Source organism: Lagenorhynchus albirostris, chromosome 13 (assembly GCF_949774975.1).
Source record: "Lagenorhynchus albirostris chromosome 13, mLagAlb1.1, whole genome shotgun sequence".
NCBI classification, from domain to species: domain Eukaryota; kingdom Metazoa; phylum Chordata; class Mammalia; order Artiodactyla; family Delphinidae; genus Lagenorhynchus; species Lagenorhynchus albirostris.
This window is the reverse complement of record NC_083107.1, coordinates 80,930,707-80,951,095: the sequence shown is the minus strand read 5'-3', so window position 1 is coordinate 80,951,095 and position 20,389 is coordinate 80,930,707. Positions and strand designations below refer to the sequence as shown.

At 47.5% G+C, this 20,389-nt stretch overlaps 1 protein-coding gene across 4 annotated transcripts in view; it reads left to right on the top strand.

Moving 5' to 3' along the window:
- LPIN1 (lipin 1) overlaps window positions 1–17,407 on the top strand; it is a 128,441-nt gene extending 111,034 nt beyond the window's left edge. For 2 of the 4 annotated variants that reach the window (XM_060169953.1, XM_060169952.1), the window contains 3 exons: window positions 4,335–4,449; window positions 5,915–6,018; window positions 9,109–11,689. In XM_060169953.1, coding sequence (XP_060025936.1) covers window positions 4,335–4,449; window positions 5,915–6,018; window positions 9,109–9,268 — 379 coding nt within the window. In that variant the 3' untranslated portion in view covers window positions 9,269–11,689. Of the gene's footprint in view, window positions 1–4,334; window positions 4,450–5,914; window positions 6,019–9,108; window positions 11,690–15,865 lie in introns of those variants that run through there. The other 2 variants (XM_060169955.1, XM_060169954.1) reach the window with 2 other exon arrangements.
- Window positions 17,408–20,389: the final 2,982 nt, after the last annotated feature.

Genomic DNA, 20,389 nt, shown 5'->3' with positions numbered 1-20,389 from the left:
CTCCCTCCCACCCTCCCTATCCCACCCCTCTAGGTGGTCACAGAGCACTGAGCTGATCTCCTCTTGTGATGCAGCTGCTTCCCACTAGCTGTCTATTTTACATTTGGTAGTGTACATATGTCTGTGCTATGCTCTTACTTAGTCGCAGCTTACCCTTCCCCGTCCCCGTGTCCTTGAGTCCATTCTCTACGTTTGCGTCTTTATTCCTGTCCTGACCTTAGGTTCATCAGAAGCTTTTTTTTTTTTATTCCATACATATGTGTTAGCACACATCATCTGTCGATGGACACTTAGGTTACTTCCATGTCCTGGCTATTGTAAATAGCGCTGCAGTGAACATTGTGGTACATGACTCTTCTTGAATTATGGTTTTCTCAGGGTATACGCCCAGTAGTAGGATTGCTGGGTCGTATGGTAGTTCTATTTTTAGTTCTTTAAGGAACCTCCATACTGTTCTCCACAGTGACTGTATCAATTTGCATTCCCACCAACAATGCAAGAGGGTTCCCTTTTCTCCACACCCCCTCCAGCATTTATTGTTTGTAGATTTTTTGATGATGACCATCCTGACCGGTGTGAGGTAATACCTCATTGTAGTTTGGATTTGCATTTCTCTAATGATTAGTGATGTTGAGCATCCTTTCATGTGTTGGTTGGCAATCTGTATATCTTCTTTGGAGAAATGTCTGTGTAGGTCTTCTGCGCATTTCTGGATTGGGTTGTTTGTTTTTATGATATTGAGCTGCATGAGCCGCTTGTATACTTTGGAGATTAATCCTTTGTCAGTTGCTTTGTTTGCAAATATATTCTCCCATTCTGAGGGTTGTCTTTTTGTCTTGTTTATGGTTTCCTTTGCTGTGCAAAAGCTTTTAAATTTCATTAGGTCCCATTTGTTTGTTTTTGTTTTTATTTCCATTTCTCCTCTAGGAGGTGGGTCAAAAAGGATCTTGCTGTGATTTATGTCATAGAGTGTTCTTTCTGCCTATGTTTTCCTCTAAAAGTTTGATAGTGTCTGGCCTTACATTTAGGTCTTTAATCCATTTTGAGCTTATTTTTGTGTATGGTGTTAGGGAGTGTTCTCATTTCATTCTTTTACATGTAGCTGTCCAGTTTTCCCAGAGCCACTTATTGAAGAGGCTGTCTTTTCTCCATTGTATAGTCTTGCCTCCTTTATCAAAGATAAGGTGACCGTATGTGTGTGGGTCTATCTCTGGGCTTTCCATCCTGTTCCATTGATCTATATTTCTGTTTTTTGTGCCAGTACCATACTGTCTTGATTACTGTAGCTTTGTAGTATAGTCTGAATTCCGGGAGCCTAATTCCTCCCGCTCCGTTTTTCTTTCTCAAGATTGCTTTGGCTCTTTGGGGTCTTTTGTGTTTCCATACACATTGTGAAATTTTTTGTTCCAGTTCTGTAAAAATGCCATTGGTGGTTTGATAGGGATTGCATTGCATCTGTAGATTGCTTTGGGTAGTATAGTCATTTTGTCAAGGTTGACTCTTCCAATCCAAGAACATGGTTTATCTCTCCATCTGTTTGTATCATCTTTAATTTCTTTCATCACTGTCTTCTAGTTTCCTGCATACAGGTCTTCTGTCTCCTTGGGTAGGTTTATTCCTAGGTATTTTATTCTTTTTGTTTCAGTGGTAAATGGGAGTGTTTCCTTAATTTCCCTTTCAGATTTTTCATCATTAGTGTCTAGGAATGCAAGAGATTTCTGTGCGTTAATTTTGTATCCTGATACTTTACCAAATTCATTGATTAGCTCTAGTAGTTTCCTGGTAGCATCTTTAGAATTCTCTATGTATAGTATCATGTCATCTGCAAACAGTGACAGCTTTACTTCTTCTTTTCCGATTTGAATTCCTTTTATTTCTTTTTATTCTCTGATTGCTGTAGCTAAAACTTTCAAAACTTTGTTGAATAACCGTGGTGAGAGTGGGCATCCTTGTCTTGTTCCTGATCTTAGAGGAAATGGTTTCAGTTTTTCACCATTGAGAACGCTGTTGGCTGTGGGTTTGTCATATATGTTGAGGTAAGCTCCCTATATGCCTACTTTCTGGAGAGTTTTTATCATAAATGGGTGTTGAACACCAGCCCATTTCTGATGACCCTCTCCCCTTCCCTTCATGCCTGCATTCAGGACAGCCCAGCCAAACTAAGCCTGGCCTCCTAGTGGGGGGCAGGAAAGCAGCGGCCTCCCTGGAGCTGGGGGCCCAGGGCAGTGTCCTGAGCTGCTCTCAAAGCAGTGGATTGAAGTTTGAGACTTACAATCATATATTCACTCATGTGTCTCTGTATAAGAGTCCTGAGATGGAGACTGTAAGGCCCTTTTAGTGCTAAGGAGGGTTCTGGAGTCCATAGAAGTCCATGCAGAGCCAGGACCAGCCCCTGGGCCTCCTGACACTCAGTTTGGGGCTCATCAGCATTGGCATCATCTAAATTACGTTTTGTTGAGGCGCCGAAGAATAGTTCAAAAAATACATGCAAGGCATCTGTCGATAGATAGATAGATATGCAGTATCTCTGTAATATACGCAAGCTGAAAGGGACCCTTGAGATCATCCAATAATCAGACAGTGAACACCAGCCTGCCCACGACCGAGATAAAGCGAGAGGATGTGCTCTCACTCCACCCTCTGAGCCGTAATAGTGGCTGCTATCCCTGGATTGTGCGTTAGTCATTCCCTGCTCCTCTAAATAGTTAGCACGTGTATGTGTGATCCTAACCAGTATGCTGAATTGTGCACATTTGTGAACTTTATGTAAATGAGTCATATGTTCTTCCGGAGCTCACTTCTACTGCTCAACGTGACGTTCCCAGGATCGTTGAGTCGCTGTAACTGGCTCGTCTTTGCTTCTGTGTGGGTCCCGTTGTTAGACTCCACCACAGCCCGCTTATCTTTTCTGCTGTTGGTGGCTGCTTGAGCCACTTGTGGTTTTCTGCTCTCGGGCGCAGTGCTGCCTGTGTGTGTCCTCTGGGGGCACCTGTGCAGTGTGCTCCAGGGTACACCCCCAGGAGCAGGATTGCTAGGCCACAGAGCATGCACACGTGTGGTCTTCTTTGGCCATTGCAAACTGTTGTCCAGAGTAGTTGAACCAGTTTGTACACCAGAAGCGAACAGTGCGAAGTGTTCCTTCCATTGGCTTTACTTTCTTACCTACATGTTGTCAGCCGTTTACATTTTTGCTACTCTGGTGGGTAAGAAATGTCTCTTTCCACGCGTTTATTGGCCATGTGGGCTTCACCTTCTGTGATGTGCCTGTTCACGTCTGTCCCTTATTTTCCTTTTGATTTGTAACAGTGTTAGAGACTGTGCACACGTAGCCTTTGTTACGAGCGCTACAAATATCTTTCTCCAGTTTATGGCTTTTGATGGACATAAATCTGAGTTGCCTTTAGTTGAACAGATCATTTCCCCTGGAGTTTTGTTCTTTCTGTGTGTTGACAAAGCCTTCCCTGACTGTGGGCCTGAGGAAAGTCTCCTGTATTGTACCTAAAGGTGTCGCCTTTCACGTTGAGGTCTGTAATTCACCAGGAATTGATTTTTGTATATAGAGTGCACTAGGGGTCCATTTTCTTTTTCTTTATACCTGTATGGATATTCAGTTGTCTCAGCACCATTTGCTGAAATGAGTGCCCTTCTCCTCTGCTTTGACTTGTCGTCGTGGTCATAAATGAAAGGCCCGGAAATGTGTGCCTCCGTTTCTGGCCTTCGTTCGTCTCTATAGCGATTTGAGTCACAGTCCATAAAAACGTGCAGACAACAACCTGGTGAGAGTTTAATTGAAATGACAGTGAATCTGTAGACCAATGGAGAATTAATATCTCATTATAATATTGAATATTCCAGTTCAATTGTATGGTATATTTCTTCATTTATTTAGGTCTTCGCTAATATATTGCAATAAAGTTTTTAACTCATTTAGAATTTTTGCACTGGCGTTCCCGAGTGAGATTGGCCCACACTTTCCCCATACTTTACTACCTCTTTCGATTTAGTTTTTGAGGTCATGCTGGCCTCGTGAAGTGAGTCAGGAGAGGTTTTCTCTTCCTCTGTGCCCTGGAATTCTTTGTTCCTTGGATGACTGGTGGAAGTCTCTGTCGAAATCACTTGTCTGCGGTGTTTTCCTTGTGGGAAGACTTGAAAGTACGGATTCACTTTCTGTCCAGCGCTTCTCTGGGATGGCTTAACCGACTTGCGCATATTTAACTTCTGAAGATACAGAAGAAAGCGCTCTTCGTATCCCAGCACCTTTGACGGTTAAAAGTAGTTAGATGCTAATGAAGCTGACGCTCTCGTGCTGACCCGCTATTTATTTGTTTTAACAGAGAAGTGATCGAAAAGAAGCCAGAGAAGTTTAAAGTCCAGTGTTTGACAGACATCAAAAACTTGTTTTCTCCAAATACAGAACCCTTTTATGCTGCTTTTGGAAACCGACCAGCTGTAAGTAGTAGTCGGGTATATACGAGTTCTTGAAATTACTGTCTGTTCAGATAGCCGTCATCTGAAAGGCTGGCCTAGACTCCCATGTGGAGCCAGATTCTCCTACTACTAGAAATAACTGCTAAGGAGCCGCTTGCCTACATCTAAAGGCAAGGAGATCGTCATTATTTCGTGGCCTCTAGTTTTCTTTGAAGGTGGGCTTGTGGGTTTCAGTTTGAAACTAGAAACTTTAAATTCCAAATTGCTTGCTAAATTAGTAAAACAAGAACATTAAGTAGGATTAGATCCTTTCTACCGGAATGGGACCGCAGAGCACAAAGGTGAATTCAGTGTCTCAAGTTTTAAGAGTGTTATTTCCTATAGTAAAAGTAGTACTTTGAGATTTTGTGCACACTTCCCAAATTTGCTAGAAGGGTCAGCATTCTGGAGAAGGTAGTTGGGTACTTACTTCCCAGTCAGAAAATTCTCCTGCTTTTGAAACTCATGCCCAAGAAAATGGGTCATGGAGTAACCTTAAGGAATGTTAGAATTGCAGGGGATGTAGTAGGTGGTTTACTTTTTAACTCAGTTCTTGAATAGAGGGGTGAACTGAGGCCCAGAGAGGACAACTTACTTACTAGTTTCACATCCAGAGACATTCTTTCTCTACACTGCTTGGAGGTATTATGCGAGTTTAATGAACGTTTTATAACGCAGGCAGACCTCGTTTTATTGCGCTTCGATTTGTAACACTCTGCAAATATTGCATTTTTTTTTTTCTTTTTTTACAAATTGAAAGTTTGTGGCATCGAGCAAGTCTGTCAGCACCATTCTTCCAACAGCATTTGCTCACTTCCTGTCTCTGTGTCACGTTTTGGTAATTCTTGCGATATTTCAAGCTTTTTCATGATTTTATACATTACGGTGATCTGGGATCAGTGATCTTTGATGTGACTGCTAGGACTCGCTGAAGACTCAGATAAGGGTTAGCATTTTCAGCAATAAAGTGTTTTTTTAAACTTTTCTTTTTTTTTTTTTTTTTTTTTTTTTGCGGTACACGGGCCTCTCACCGTCGTGGCCTCTCCCGTTGCGGAGCACAGGCTCCGGACGCGCAGGCTCAGCGGCCATGGCTCACGGGCCCAGCCGCTCCATGGCATGTGGGATCTTCCCGGACCAGGGCACGAACCCGTGTCCCCTGCATCGGCAGGCGGACCCCCAACCACTGCGCCCCCAGGGAAGCCCTGCAGTGTTTTTTGTATGCACTTTTTCTAGACATACAGCTGTCGCACGCTTAGTAGAGTGCAGTGTAGTGTAAACATGACTCCTATATACACCGGCACACCAAAACGGTTGTGTGATTGGCCTTGTCGTGGTGTCTGGTCCGAACCCGCAGTAACTCTGCGGTCTGCCTGTATTTGTATCAAATCTGAAATATTTGTATTTACGATGAACTCTTTTCTTCTCATTAACACTTTACCAAATATAGGATGTGTACTCGTACAAGCAAGTGGGCGTGTCTCTGAACAGGATATTCACCGTCAATCCCAAAGGAGAGCTGGTGCAGGAGCACGCGAAGACCAACGTCTCCTCGTGAGTATTGTGGCCCCTCGCTGTCATCGCTGTGTCGTTACCTGTTGTCGTCATCTTGACCTTGGAGTGGTGTTTCACAGTCAACAGTATACCTTTTTAATCCTTCGGTGCCTATATTTTAATCTTTAATTCCTACAAGGGAAACATATGTTAAGGTGTCGGATTTTGTCCAGAACCTAACTTTTGGACAGCCTGCATTATTAAATCAGATCCCCACCGGGTCGAAAATTTAAACGAGTGGTTAGATGCTGCTGCAGAGTGTTATGGCATGAATTTGAAAACCACTGGCTTACATTTGCCGAATTCGTTTTGAAAGCCTAGAACGCGAATTAGAAATATAGCCAGATTAAAATATCATGAGAAGATATATTTACAGATGAAGAACCTATGTAGCCCTTCACATTACTGACCTGTAAAAACATTCTCACCAGAAACATGGCTATGTGACGGTGAGAATTCTCGTAGTTTTGGCCGAAGCGCGTTCTCCCCCAGGCCGTGGGCTGAACTGGGTTACTGTTTGCAGTGAGGCCTCCTGGCTGGCCGGGAATCTCCCTTGACTGGGATATGTCTCTCTTTGGGTTCCTGACTTCTTAGAGTGGAGAGAGTTTCCTCAGCTTTGCCCACTGGGTGATGTCGGGCAGACAGGTGTCGTCCTGCCTTGTCCGTTTCAGAGGCCGCACCCCTGTTGGCCTGATCCCTGCAGACCTGGAAAACGGCCTCTGGCCTGAGCGACCCCAGGGGGCCTGCTGGGGCCCTCCTTATGTGGAGGAGTTGGACTGGGGGAGTTCGGGTCTAGCGGCTTCCCAGGGATTGGTTTTTTTGTTTGATAGAGATCTAGGTTCCCCTAGGGCAGATTTTCACTTTCAAGATGATCCTTTTAACCGTTGGGCGTCTAATCCAGCTTAAAGAGGATAGTTCCAGGCTAGAGGGCACCCTGGGGTCTGCCTCCCTCCCCCATAGCCAGGCCAGGACCTGAGTAAGCAGTTCCCAGGGTATGTGGGGCGAGAGGGGAGTGGGGGAGCCAGGACCCGCCTCCGTTCTTCACAAGGGGAGGCCGTGCAGGTGCTGCCTGATGGGCAGAACGACAGCAGGGACTCTTTCTTCCACACTCCTTTCCTTACGGTTTCTCCCTCTCCTGAGTTCTGAGCGGCCGCCCTGATAACGTCTCAGTTCCCTCTTCTCCGTCGTTCCCCACGTGAAAGTCTTTCCTCGGTCTCAAGGGGAGAGTGGATTTCCATTTAGGGTCGAAAGAACTGTCAGCTGAAGGCACACTGCCCTGAAGTGGCAAAGGTTTCTGCCCAGGCAGCAGCCCAGTGGCATGTCTTGTCATAAGAGGTGTTGAAAGGGGGATGCCAGCATCTCCGAAGGTCTGCCCAGGAGGCCTCTGAGGTTATCCCGTTCGCTGAGACGCTGGGGTAAAAATGCACGCTTTGCCCACGCCTTGGGGGAGGAAACTTTATTTATCGCCAAGGAATGGTGTCTTCTTCTACCTAGACCGGGAGATGTGATTCTCCCTGTGGGAGAGAGACTCTCCTTCCCCGGTTTAAGCACACACTTTTCTCTGGTGGTACCAAACTCGGTACCACCATTTCAGAGCCAAGTGGGTGCTTGCCCCTTGGAAGCTGGGACATTGTCTCGGAGAAGTCAGGGGCCCACGCCGATGGGGGGCTTCAGTGCTTTCCTTCTTGGCATTTATGGCCAGCAGTGTGTGAGCTCTGCCTGCTCTGAAGGAGCCCCGTGCGTGGAGGGTTGGTCCGAGAGGCACAGACGGAGCTGATGATGAGCCGTGAACTGCCCCCTGCAGGGAGGGGCCCCCTTCCAGAGCCACAAAACTCAAACACACAGGTCTCCAAGCGAGAGGGTATTTTAAAATTTTGTTTTAATCCCTAGGAAAGACGATCCTTGCTTATTAAGAGAGATTTTCCCCATTTTGTGCAAGCACAATGTTTCTCATAAGTCTTTGGAGGTCCTTTATTAAATACACACACACACACTCATCCTTATTTAAAAGTTATTTTATGCCTCAGAACATGCTAACTCCTTGAGTTTGGATTTCAAAAGCCTTTTTGGTTCTTAGCAAATTAGAGCTGGAGAGGGACCGGCGGCTGTCAGGGAGGACTCCGAGGATATGCAGGGAGGCCTGGGCTTGTCACAGTTTCTGGTTGGAGGTGCCCGGAGGTCTGAGAATGCATATTCAGTAGAGCAACTTTCTTTTGGTAGTTCTAGGCCACAGAAACTAATATGCAACATCTTCTTGGGAATACACAGAAAACAGAGTGAGAGAGTCTTGCAGGGAGCGTTGAGAAACACTGATCAGGTCCAAGTCCATATTCATAAGGACCTGAGGCCCAGAGAGGGCAAGACACCTGCCCAGGGTTCCACAGCAGTAAGGCGGGGGTCTTGACCCAGGTCTCTTGACCCTCATGCCAACTATGGCTTTTTTTCCTGAGGCTGACAGTTAGCCAGGGCGAATTATTTTGTAGTGTTCATGGTTTATTGTTGAATAAATTTATGGAACATCGGCTCACGTTATTTTCCCGTGGCATACGTTATCTGATTTAATTCTCACGTGAGCACTGTGCACAGTTTCTCCCTTTACGGCTGAGGGAATCGTGGCTTAGAGGGATGAAGCCACTTGTCAGAGGTGGCACAGCCCATAAATGGCAGAGCTGAAGGTCAGATTGGAGTCTCCTAACCCTGGGGCCCAGTGCCCTTTCATTGCACAGTGAGGCAGCCTCTGGGTGACGCTCCGAAGATGTGCCTTCTCTGTGATTCTTGTCTCCACTGCCCCCAGGGCGGGCGGCTGTACGTCTGTCATGCTGTCTTGCTTCTGCTCCTTTGAGTGAAGTCAGGTCACACACGCCTTGCCCACGAGGCCATCTCCGACTCCCCTCCTTGGCAGACTCTCTGATTTCCCGTTAATTAGTGAGGGATTATTCTAGAACAGCCTCCCTCGTGTTAAGCACATGGTCCATTCTTGGGGGTCCTGGGTCCCTCCTGACTCCCGGGCACCGCTCGGGGGATACGTGCCGGTGTCCCGCGTGGCCGAGTGTCCCTCCCAGGCGGTGACGTTGTCCATCTTCCTCCCAGGTATGTGAGACTCTGCGAGGTGGTCGACCACGTTTTCCCCTTGCTGAAAAGGAGCCATTCTTCAGACTTTCCCTGTTCAGATACATTCAGTAACTTCACCTTTTGGAGAGAACCACCGCCACCCTTTGAAAACCAGGACGTTCATTCTGCATCAGCATAGTACGTTCCGGGCCACTTTCTGGCATCCTGTGGAGATCAGGCGCCCCCATTAAAGGATAGGTTTGGGAACCTGCAGTCATTTGCTTAAGAGCAGAGGAGCATTTCTCTCCCGGTGCCCCTGGCCGGGGTTGACATTTCTAAGCGATGTGTACGTCCTAGACAGGGCGTCGGGTGCGTCCCTGGTGGGGAGGCCATGCCCGGTTGAGGCTTCGAGCCTGTGGCAGCGCTGCCCTCCCCAGCCTGCTGCAGGTGGGAGCGGTTAGTGTGCAAGATGGGCTGTGAAGCGGGGTCCCTGTGATGATGGGATCCAAGGAGGGGCACCAGGTGTGCACGACTTCTGGGAGAGTGGGGGACACATCTGTGCCACGTGGAGGGCTGTGCAGGGTCCCGTGACCTGAATCTGAGGTCTCGGAAGGGACTCCAAACCCCACCGTTCTGGGCCTTGACCTTGCGGATGTCCCCTTGTGGTGTTTGCCGACCCGTCTGATGGTTTTAATTCCTCTGGTTAAAGCTAACCTATGTAACTGGCATATTTTCCCCTACTTTTGTGGCACAAGGCTGGAATATTTATGCCTTAACGCACCCGTGGCAGATGTTTTATTTCGAATGTGCTTTTTCCAGCTTCCTGTACCTCTGCGATGCCTTAAGTTCAGATTATAGGAAATATTATTAGGGCAGTATTTCGAATCAGTTCGACACTCTGCCAGCAACCTGTCTGGCAACGCGCTGCTGAAAACGTGGGCTCGCGCAGAGCTTACGCCAGGTGGTGACGGTGTCAGTTTCTTTTGGGAGCTCTCGACAGAAACTGGTTGGTTTTAAGAAAATAGTTTGAAGAAGTTAAATTATATTCTTTGTAGATAGTATTATTTATTACCTTACTCTGATTGGGTTACTGCTGTAAGCATTTTAGCCACGTTCTTTCTATTATAACTGTCAGTAATACATTAAAAAGATATACGTGTTAGACCATCCAAAGAGCCTTATTCTGTAATTCTCACAGCACTGACCTTCTTTTGGAATTTATGAGTCATACTTTTTATTTCCCTTAGCTTTTCCCACTCAGATTTAAGGGCAAGTGGATAAGTAGTCATTTGAGTGACATTCGTCAAGCCGGTAGAAGATGATTCTTTTACTTGTTTGTTAAATTGGCCTGTGGAGAAGAGAATAATTTGAAAAGTGAAAGAATTATTTTGGTACAAGATTTCGCTTTTCGAGCTCTTATTTTGTTAAAGAGCGTTTTACTCCGGTGATTGAGATGCTCTCCTATTTAAATCGCATGGTTAGAGTCCTGGAGGTACACAGTGAAACAGTTGAATGCAGTTTTACTCTTTCTGTGAAAGAAAACCCAGAGGCGTTGCCTCCCCTGTCGCCGGTGGGCTCTGCTGGCAGCGGACGCCTTTCCCGAGCGGTTCGCGCGGCCACCCAGAGAAACGCAAACACCTGTGCGTAGCTGGTCGCAGATTCGCGGAGCAGCACACGCCTCATGTGCAGATGCCCTTTTGGAGGCATTAAAAATGATTTAAAATAGTCCTGGCTTAACCTGGGCTAGCCATTAGTGACCTTCAGAGGCTACCTTCATTCTTTCTGTCACGAGGGTATTTTGCGGTGAACTTTAACTGCTGTGAACTAAGTAGAAGGCGACCAGCTGTAGTCCTCTCGCAAGAGCATGCAACTTTGGAACCCCCAATTTTGATGCACCCTAAGCTTCCACGCCACTGCCCTCTGAAACAGAGCACGCCTTCCAGAAAGTCGCACTCGGGTCTGTGTCAGGTTCAGTGTGTGACCCCTGGAGAGGCAGTGACATTCACACCTGCCTCGTGGCTTCGGAAAGCGGGATTTGTGCCCGGGCCGTGCTCACGCATGTGCGAGCTTGTTTATCTGTGTTGACACAACCGTAACTCAGTGACCCCAAAGCCACGTGCTAGGATGCTGTGTTTGGGCCACGCATTTCAGAGTTGCCTGATGGAAACGAATCCCTCCATCGCGACAAGTCATCAAACATTCATCACACGTGATGAAGAAAAGTATATGTCCCTGGTACATTGGAGAAAATGATGACACCTTCAAAGAGGAGTCCCTTTTCCATTTTAGGTTTGGATCGCCACTTTAAATATATTTTATTTACGATGCTTGATCTGTATTTGTGTATGCTGGTACGATGACAAAAATCACTGTAATACTTCATTGCATTGTGCTGGATGCAAAGCTAGGATGTATTGTAACAAACGAGACAAATGACAGACTTCCCTGAGAATCAGGCGTGTGAATTTTAAATAGTTTTTGGTAAGTTATTAAGATGCTGATTTCCTACTGTGTGATATCAAGCATGTTATTTTCTACTCAGTAAACAAAAAAACGAAACCCTTAATGCTGTGAACTGTTCATTCAATATTTGGAATAAAAGAGCCCGTCTCTTCTGATGCCTTTGGTGAAATACTGACCCTCTGTGTGCACTCGCCGCGGGGTGGGGGGAAGGAGGGGTGAAGACAGAGAGGAGAGGAGAGGGCTGCCCCCCTGGGCTTGTCCCACCTTGATGGGAGTGACTCTGGAGCAGGGAGTGTTCCGTTAAACGCTCTACCTGAGGCGCCTCCCAGGACCTGGCCTGTAATCGGTGTTTAACACGTGGCTCTTACACGGGTGGGCTCCGTTCCCTGTTCTTGAATGGGATGTCAGTCGGGTGGCAGCCACAAGAGAAAACACAGGAGAGGCTCAGGAAAACCAAGCTTATTATACTAGCGGCTTCTCAGAGTGGGAGGCAGCTCGCCAGCAGGGCCACGTGAGGAAGCACCAGGGTGGTCAGGAGGCAAAAGACAAGTGATGGGGGGGGGGCGGAGCTGAGGCCACGGCCTTTGCTGGGATTTCTGCAGGAAAGGCAGGGCAAGGTGAACAGCTTAGGACTGCCTAGTGCAAATCATTTCAGTGGCCTCTGAGCTATAGGGGTGGCCCTTGGTTGCCTGATTAAGGCAGAGGACTAGTGCCTCCTGGGGGTGCACAGGCCAGACAGGAGGCCTGGCTCTGGATCAGCTAGTTTGCACATCACAGGCGTCCTTCAGCTGGGCCCTTTGCTGTCCCTAAAACATGGCCAGCCCGTCTTTCCCAGCCAGCAAGTTTTTTAAGATCCCAAAACACTATAATATACGTAAAATAAAAGACACGAGACAGGTTCCCTTGCGTCATGTCCACTGTCCTCATTTTTTGGACACTTTCTGTGGTATACCCGATTTGTCTCTCAGTTTGAACAAATCAGTCAAAACCCTTGGCGAGTTTACCCAGGTCACCTGAACGCCGTCATAGCTCCTATCGATGTTGTGCATCGTCGACACAATAGGATGCCGGAGGCATCCTGTTGACTTACCTGTGTGCGTCAGCCTGAGTGTTTCGGGAATAAATGTAAGAATATTGGTCCCTCTTTGAAATGCTTCAAAGATGTCTCTGGTACTCTGGTACAGGGTGCCAGGCTGAGCTCCTCCTGAAGCCCAGATCCAAACAGTTCATCTCTTCACGTCTCTGTATCTTAAAAACAAAACAAACTCTCATTTAGCTGAACATCACAGATTTATTCCAACCCTGATTTCAAGTTGTAGGTGCTTTTATCGGGAAAGCAAAAATCAGTATAAACTGCATCTTGGGCCCAGCGATCCCCACCTGCTCTCCCATCGCCACTTTGTCTCCGAGGAGCCAGTAGGCTCTGCTGTTTCCATTCGGTTGTGCAAGCAGCCCTCACACATGCGCCGGGGAAACCAGTTCGGGGAAACCAGTTTGGTAGCTTGCATTTCCCCAATGTCGCAGCTGTAATCACCTGAATATTCAAAATACTTCCTGTCCTTGTTTTCAAACCCTGATACACCCCACCAGGTTTGCCAGTGCCGTCATGGGACCTCAAGGAACATTGCCGATGGGTCAGTGACCGCCAGTTTTGGACCTCAGAGTGACCTTTCCTATAAAAGGTAACGCAGGCAGCCCTGGTACACACCTGGGACAGGAGAACAGGAGTGGAGGAAAGGTACACAGGCCCCATTTAAAAAAATGAAACTCTGGAATCTGACTTCCTTATTCCAGCAGGAGTGTTGTCCTAACCAGCTGTTCCAGGGAGCTTCGTGACATCACCCATCATTTCCTACTTATCTGCCTCCCCTTGAAAGTGTCTGTACAAAGCACTGTGCCCTGCTTCTACGGGTCTGCAGTGGTGGGGGGTGGCAGGGTATCCCGTCTCTGTGCTAGGCAAAGATAAGGTGGTTAAAAGCGCCACTAGAGGGCTTCCCTGGTGGTGCAGTGGTTAAGAATCTGCCTGCCAGTGCAGGGGACATGGGTTTGAGCCCTGGTCCGGGAAGATCCCACATGCCGCGGAGCAACTAAGCCCGTGCACCACAACTACTGAGCCTGCGCTCTAGAGCCCGCGAGCCATAGCTACTGAGCCCACGTGCTACAACTGCTGAAGCCCGTGCTCCTAGAGCCTGTGCTCTGCAACAAGAGAAGCCACCGCAGTGAGAAGCCCGGGCACTGCCCCGCTCGCCGCAACTAGAGAAAGCCCACGCGCAGCAACGAAGACCCAACGCAGCCAAAGATAAAATAAATAAAATAATTAAAAAAAAAAAAACAACCCAACCAAAAAAAAAATGCCACTAGAGTCTCCTTCCTGTTTCTGACCCCTTTTTCAACTCCTGCTGCAGTGGAAGGTGGAGGTGGGTGTCACCACCACCGTGACAGGTCTTGGTGTCTGCAGAAAACCAGAATTTGAGCAGACAGAAGCTGGCCCTGGAAGTCATTGGCCCCCAGATGGCCACCGGGGGGCGCAATCTGTTTTGGTTGGCAGTTCAACCTTTAAACACATTGTCTTGGCTTGACAAAGGCCCCTCCCTGTAGTGCTTGCCTTGGAGGCCAGCCAGGTGTGTTGTGAGCTTATGGGGAGAGAAAGGAGGGACCATTCTGGTACCAAAGTGCCTTCAGTTGGCATGGCCCCAGGTCAAACATCATTAACCAGCCTTGAGGACGGAGCAGTTTGTGGCAGCTCGTGATTCAGGTCTAAGACCCATTTAGATTCGTGGTTCTCAAAAGTATATGGTCTCAGGGCCTGTAGCGGCAGCATCAGAGCTTGCTAGAAATGCACATTCCTGGGCTCTTCCCCGGGCCTCCTGAATCAAACCCTGGGCATGGGGCCCACAGTCTGTGCTAATAAATCCTCCCCAGGATTCTGATGCACGCTCAAGTTCCAGAGGACACACCTGAGGCCGGATCCTGTTCCCAGGGAGCCGCTTCTGTATTATAGCCGCTGACATTCTAACTTTGGCCTGGTCAGGGCCACAGAAAGCTGCTGAAGGATGGGGGCCCCTGGAAACCCAATACAGCGCCTCGACCGAGTCCAAGGTGTCCCGAGCCTTTGAGGCTCAGCTGCCAGCCTGAACCACCTTCCTGGGCATCTCGGGCTGCTGGTCCCGGCTGAGAGGAGATGGGAGTGCGTGTGAACCCGCAGACCTGGGCTCGGCCCGGATTTCTGACGGCTCCCTTCCTCCCCCAGATTGCTGGAGCCTTGAGCTGCTGTCCTGATGCCAGCGATCCTTTCACTGGTGCAGGAAGTCCATTCAGCCTTGCATTGCTTTTAATGAGTTTTGCAAGCAAGTAGCCTCTTCCGGTGACTCATTCTGCCTTTTGTGAACCGGAGATGGTGGTTTTAGGTTTCACTTTGGAAAGTAACCACGACTTCTCTGCTGCTGGAATCCGAACAAGTTACATTCATTTTGCAACAAAGAAATGTAAGTGTAGGAGCGCCAGTCATATTTCTGCTCTGATTGTAAAAACATCCTTTTCCGAGATGCACGACAGAGCCAAGCTAGGAAGAAATGGTTTATATTTTCAAGGAACACATTCATTTGGGAACTTTATATTTTTCCTTCCAGAGTGGCCTGATAGTTTCGCTTTTATTCTTTTGTCTTTTTGATTCATATTTCAGGGATATCCTAAAAATAAACAGTGCCTGTTGACTGAGTGAAGCCGTTAACCTCTGTTTTATTGAGGGAGATCTAGTTCTGGACAAAAGTTCGTGTTCTTGTCTTCATGCAGCACACAAAGGATGATAATGGAAATAATTTCTTACACAGTAAAATTGTTTTCATCTGGACCTTCCGCAGAAATAAGTTTACGGTACCCGAATAGGCGAACCTCTTAGGACTGGAGAGCGTGTGTTAAGTGGACAAATGCTACGTAGCATCTTTTCTCCAATTCAAACAATACAGGGATCTTCAAAATGTTGCGGTGTTGAACGAAATCATTTTTATATAGTTGTATTTAAGTACGCATAAACAGAAAGCAAGAGCCCTTATACAATAATAAAACCAAAATGCCTTCAGAATTAAGAGCAGATAAAACTAAAGCACCAATGAAATTCAAATTAACCTGAATGTTATGTGGTAGAAAATGGTGTATTAAGGTTGGTGAGATGGTGCTGTATTTGGGTTTATGATAGACGTATCCGTGTTTTATGTTTCATTTGTCAGCCTGATCCTTTTGATTTTTTGAGCATGGTGGGTCATCGTTTAAATCATTATTAACACTGACTTCTGCAAAACACAGTAATGAAGAAGTTCTTATTTCCCATTTCCAGCAACACTGACGGCTAATGAGCGGTTGCAGATTCTTCCAACGGGATGGAGGTCCCCTCAGTAAATTGTCTGATGGGATAAGCGTGGCACTGATTTGGAAATGGGGCCTTTGGTATTTAGCCAGGGCTCGCACTACCATTCCATCGTCCTAATCTTCTCTGTTTGAAGTGCCCTAAAACTATCGTTTGGACATCGTGTGACATCATTCGGTACTTAACGCATCAGCACACTTGGAGGCTGGGTCTGGGGTGCCCATAGCCCTTCTCTCCTCCAGGATTCTGGTTGATGGAGCACAAGTGAAGAAAATGGGCACTCACGGGTCAGCTTTTTTCCCCAAAATGACAGAAGTTATGGAAGTTGCCTGAAGTTTCATTGGAGCGTTTAAATATCTCTTTTCACCCCCAACACTAGACAATTCCTCCCGTCTTTGGCTCCGTGGAGAAGGGAGCGTGCCTGCGCTTTTGGGCCCAGCTGGCCTGCACCCGCATTGTGCAGCAGAAGCTCAGCGCCCCCACCCGCCAGAGGGAACAGCGAGGATGAGGCCTGCTTGGCAGCCCCTCACACAGGGCAGGGACCGTCCCTCCAACGATGTGGAGGGTCTGATGGGCTAAATGCACATCTGCATGCATTAAGGGAGGCAGGGGGGCAATTCTGTTTCCAGGGAACCAAAGCGATTTTGAAACTTCTAAGGGTGGTTTTGCTTGCTTTGGGAGAAAGTTGGCGAGTGGTCAGGTAAGAACCTTTGCGTGAATTTGGGGGGCCCTGGGATGGCTTTCCCAGGGACTGGGGAACCAGGCCTGGCACCTCTCCTGCCCATGAATGACAATGAACTTGACTCGGGTCTCAGAGAAGGCCTGGCTTTTTCTTTCCGCAGAACGGCAGTACCTGGCAACGAGCATCCTTTTACAACAGTGTAAAATCATCAGCTAAAGTACAGAAATTGAAATTCAGATACAAGAAATAATTTAGGGCTGTCGATGTACAATGTATGGAAAACGAGAGCTTATGAAAAGGGCAGACATTACAACTGAGCGTGTCCTGCATGTCTGTGGGAGGGTCTCACCCATGCCTGTGGATAAAACATGGCTTTTCCGAGGCCGTTTGTTTGTGGTATAGTTGATATGCCTGTTCATATTGATAAAAGAAATGCTCACATATTGAGTTCTGGGGAAGTCATTCTGGCTTATACATGAGCTAACTCGAATTTTATGCTAATTAGAACAGCTTTCTTTGTGACCTACCAAGCATACCTTGTACATCTGCTTTAATTATTAACGAAAAGGGCACAGTGACCAGAGCTAAAGAATGTCCATTTAAAAAATAAAGATGAAACGCCTCCGTTCCTGGGACACCAGTGCTGGGACTCCTTTGACGATAGGACTCCCTTCCCAGGTGCCGAGGCCATACTGACTCGCTGTGCACATGCTGGTCTGTTTTTTTTTTTTTTTTTTAAGGTTGAAGAAATATATCCCTGACTTCTTCCATGTCCTTTGTTCTGATAAGATATAAAACTGTGCTGAAAACCACGCTTCTCTGGAGCACTTTCTCAGCGTCATCTGGGAAGGTGGCTTCTGGGCTATAGGTCCTCAGTGTGGCTCAAATAAAACGCTTTTTTATTCTTATTATAGATCGTTTATTGATTATTTTCTTTGACAATATGTTCATTGAAACAAGTCCTCTAAGGACATCTCTCAACTGGCATGCCGATAGACCGCATTTACAGTAGTGCCCCTCTGAGCGTCTCTTTCCAGTGTACGGAGTGCTTGCACATTCCTGAGCTCGCTGGCTTGGTCCCTGCCCCCCCCCCCCGCCCCTTCCCCAGGCGCGCCTCAAGCATCTCTCAAGGCCTGGTGTAAGCCTCACCTTCCTGTGGTCTCCGTGAAGCTCTCTGGACGGCTGCCGCACGCCAGTCATTCAGTTCGTCCTGACTTGCCGAGCAAGACGGAGCCGGGCCAGGAGCAGGGAAGTCTCCCTTTCCCTGTGTCATCCCACTTCAACTCTGAGCCCCGTAGAAGGACCAGCTCTTATATTTCTTTTCCAAAGCAATGATTGCAGTGCCTGGCGCCCCATTTATGTCCAGAAAGGTTGATTTGTAACCCTAGTCGGTCTTGCAGTCTTTCCTCACGGGCACCAGCGTTCTACCTGGGCATGAGTTTCCTCATCTGTGAAGTGGGAGAGCATCGTTATCCCTGCTGGCTCCACACGGTTGCCATGCAGCAAATAATGGCACAAAATTATGGGCATGTCTGTGCTCTGGACATGGCACAATCCTGAGCTTTATTGTCATTGCTGTTTCAGATCACTTTTTACATTCGCTCTGTTTTACTGAGGAGAAAATTGACATTCAGAGAGACTGTGATTGGTCGAAGGTCCTCTGATAAGTAAAAGGCAGAGCAGGAACTGGGGTCTCCAAATCTAGCATGATCTCAAGTGTTAACAGGCCCTGTCCCACTGCACCCACTGAAAGTGGCAGATGTATGGGTGGCCACTGGGGCGACGGAGGTGAAGTGAGCTAAGATCAGAGCAGACCCACGGTGTGCCCAGAGCTCTGCACACAAGAGAGGCACCAACACGTGTCCTGGCTGAGCTGATGGAGACAAGAGGACACAGAGCAGGGGTTAGGCCGTGAGAAAGACCTGAAGCATCTTCCACAGATTACTCAGGGCTGAATCATTGTGTGTGCCGCAGTGCCTTTTCGAACTAACACATTTTGAAAAAGGGGGTAAGCGCTTCCTGTTTCGACCAGAAACGAATGCAAACCAGGCCCTGTTCCTCTCACCAAGCAGAGCTTGACCTTTCGATTCAGAAGTATCTGCAAAGACCCAATTCTGCTTGGGTGGGCGAATGGAGCACGTGTCACTGAAACTCCTGCCAAAGACACCGACTCTGGGCTGCACTGGAGGACTCGCCAGGCACCATGAAACCTACCGATTGGACGCACCAGAGTGTGAACTGAGGAAATAGCGTCTGGGGCGCGGGAGTGAGTGAATGGTACTCGTCTTCGGCCTTCTGCTCGTTGTTTGCCACAGATGTGTTACGGCAGCCTAGGAACACAAAGGAATGACCCTCATGTTCAGTTGCTGAATTCCTGCTGTATAATATCCTGGTGGAAATGTTAATTGGTTTTGGACTTCCTGTGAAAATGGGGCAGGGACAGGGCATTTGGAGACCCTGAGCTTTAGGAGGTAGAGCAGAGGTGGTTAGCTGTCCTCTGAAGAGTCCTGCTGTCCTGGAGAGTCGTTGCTGAAAAACAGCTTCCGCCCAGGGACTAAGTTCCCTAGACCCCAGCCTCCAGCCCCACATCTAGGTGGGGCTGTGTCACCCCCATCTTGGCAATGGAATTATAAGCAGCAGTGATCTGACCACCTCTGGGCCAAAGCGGTTGAAAACCAGGTGTGCCTTTTTCACATTCCCTGTCTCTCTGCATCACTGGAAGCGAAGGTCTCCAGGGCAGAGCCACAGGATGGAAGGAACCTGGATCCCCGACTCACTCTGTAGTGGGCCGCCTGCCAAATACGCAGATGAACTTTGCAGAGGGAGAAATAAGTTTCCATGGTGATAACCTCTGAGATTCAGAGGTTTATTTGTGACAGCAGCTGGTGCTACCTAACTGATCCACAGAACGAGAGAACAGATGAGGGAAGGGATTCTGGTTGGAGAGAAGCACGATGACAGAGCAGTCCTGGGGAGGGAGGTGGCCCAGGCCTCCTGTGACAGCGAGGTCACTGTGCTTTAGGAGAAGTGGTGTTTCATCCTGAGTTCTGTGTTTTCTTTTCCTGTTTGTTAAAGAAGGAGAAAAAAGGAGGGAGGTATTTGACAATGTGAAAAAATGCTACTGAGAAGCTTTCTTCTCCCATAAGATGTTTTTTTGGAGAAGGGAGGAATTAGAACTACATTGAAAGAATAATAAGCAATAACAAAGGAGCAACTCTCAGCCCCAGGAAAAGTAAAAAGTTACAGAAATACAAAATATCATGGCGTTTATACTAGGAGGTTTGGGGATGGGAAAAGAGGGCGTATGAAAGATAAAATCTTCATCTGTCATAGTAAGTCAGTAAGTAGTATCTAAATTTGGTTAATGCAAATATTATAGTACGTTCATGTTATTTAGAAATAGAAAAAATGAAATACCAGAGTCAACAGCTGAAAGAGTTGGAAAGGCCCGTCTCCAAGGAGCAGAATGGGTATGTGTGTGGTGGCCAGGCCAGGCTAGAGTTTGGTTCTGTGTCTTCTAGTAACACTCTTTGACTTTTAGGACTATGTGAATATATTATTATGGTTTCAATAAAACAGATGAAAATTATCAAAGGATGCCCACAAAATAAAGTGAGAAACAAAAAAACAACACAGCAGGAGCAGGAAAGAAGCAGGAAGAAGAGAGAGAAACGACCTGTGGAGACTAGACCCAGCACCCGCCTCCTGTCGCCTCCATGCTTCCACTGTTCCTAAGGGACAAGGCTTCTTCACTCATCAGACTCTTCAAGGACAGTCCTTTTTATTCCATCCAGTGGCCAGATCTCAAGAGC